At 31.5% G+C, this 1,038-nt stretch overlaps 1 protein-coding gene across 1 annotated transcript; it reads right to left on the bottom strand.

Annotated features, from left to right (window-relative positions):
* Window positions 1-62: 62 nt before the first annotated feature.
* PCYB_008090 (CYIR protein) lies at window positions 63-889 on the bottom strand (the record flags this gene model as incomplete). Its single annotated transcript, XM_004228230.1, has 2 exons — window positions 63-722; window positions 860-889. The coding sequence occupies 2 exons, from the start codon at window positions 887-889 to the stop codon at window positions 63-65; spliced, it is 690 nt and encodes a 229-aa protein (XP_004228278.1).
* Between the last annotated feature and the right edge of the window lie 149 nt (window positions 890-1,038).

Consider the following 1,038-nt stretch of genomic DNA (forward strand, 5'->3'; position numbering starts at 1 on the left):
TCGTCCTTTCTGTTCAATTCCTGCCGCTTTACTTTCTACTACCCCACCTAGTGTCACTCCCACTACATCCCCTTTAGGAATTTCCGCTGTTTTTCTTCAATAGCCTTTAGTTGTTTTTGTAATTCTTGTAATAAATCATTAGGTCTGGTCTCATATTCACATTTGATATAAGGTTCACAAGAAACAAGGTCCAACTCATCGTCATTACAGCAGTCATATTCCTTACTTTGAAATAATTTATTAATATAGGTAACATAACGCACATATTTTTCACACGTCAACTTATCAGAATTCGTACAATTAATATTTTTGTAATTTTCAAAATAATCGTGCAAATCTTTTTCTTCTTTCCAGACTTCCGGTGTCCCAGATTCATAACATCTACAAGATTCCAAATTAGGAGATTCCCTAATTTTTAATGCCACTAAATCAAAAAGTTTATCACTAACTGGTTTGTTATTAATTTTATTATTAGCACTATACTTTTTACTTATCTGATCAAAGAACCAGTATTGAAAATAAAAACAGCCATGTTTACGATCCTTATCAGATAAACCAGATAAGCTTTTTAGGTGCTTCGATACCTTATTACAAAATGTTTTATCCTCTTCTTTCAGGCTTCCTAAATCTTTTACACAGTAATCATCGCTATAAACCTTAATGTCCACGTCATCCAATTTTTTATATTCCTCATATGAAGGCAATTTTTCTAAGTGTTTTTCCTATTAGCCAGGTGGGATAAAAAAAATGTAACTATGTAAATAAGCGTTCCCGCTAAATAAAAGGTATTCTACATATCTTACAATAGCATACAGTACTGAAATAGTAAGCGATATGTAGACTGAAAATAAAAATGTACCCAATCATTCTCTGGTAAAAGTGCCATCATTCTGTTATATAATGATGCTCATATCATAATTACGTACACACGTAGATTTGAAAAATTATAAAGCTTAATTTGCTGCTATGTCTTAGATTACTCTATATTAATTTTAAAGTCTAGGCAATTGGGGTCAATTAACAAGGCTGTTTTATTTC

The sequence above is a fragment of the Plasmodium cynomolgi genome (genome assembly GCF_000321355.1).
Source record: "Plasmodium cynomolgi strain B DNA, scaffold: 1564, whole genome shotgun sequence".
In the NCBI taxonomy this organism is placed as follows: Eukaryota; Apicomplexa; class Aconoidasida; order Haemosporida; family Plasmodiidae; genus Plasmodium; species Plasmodium cynomolgi.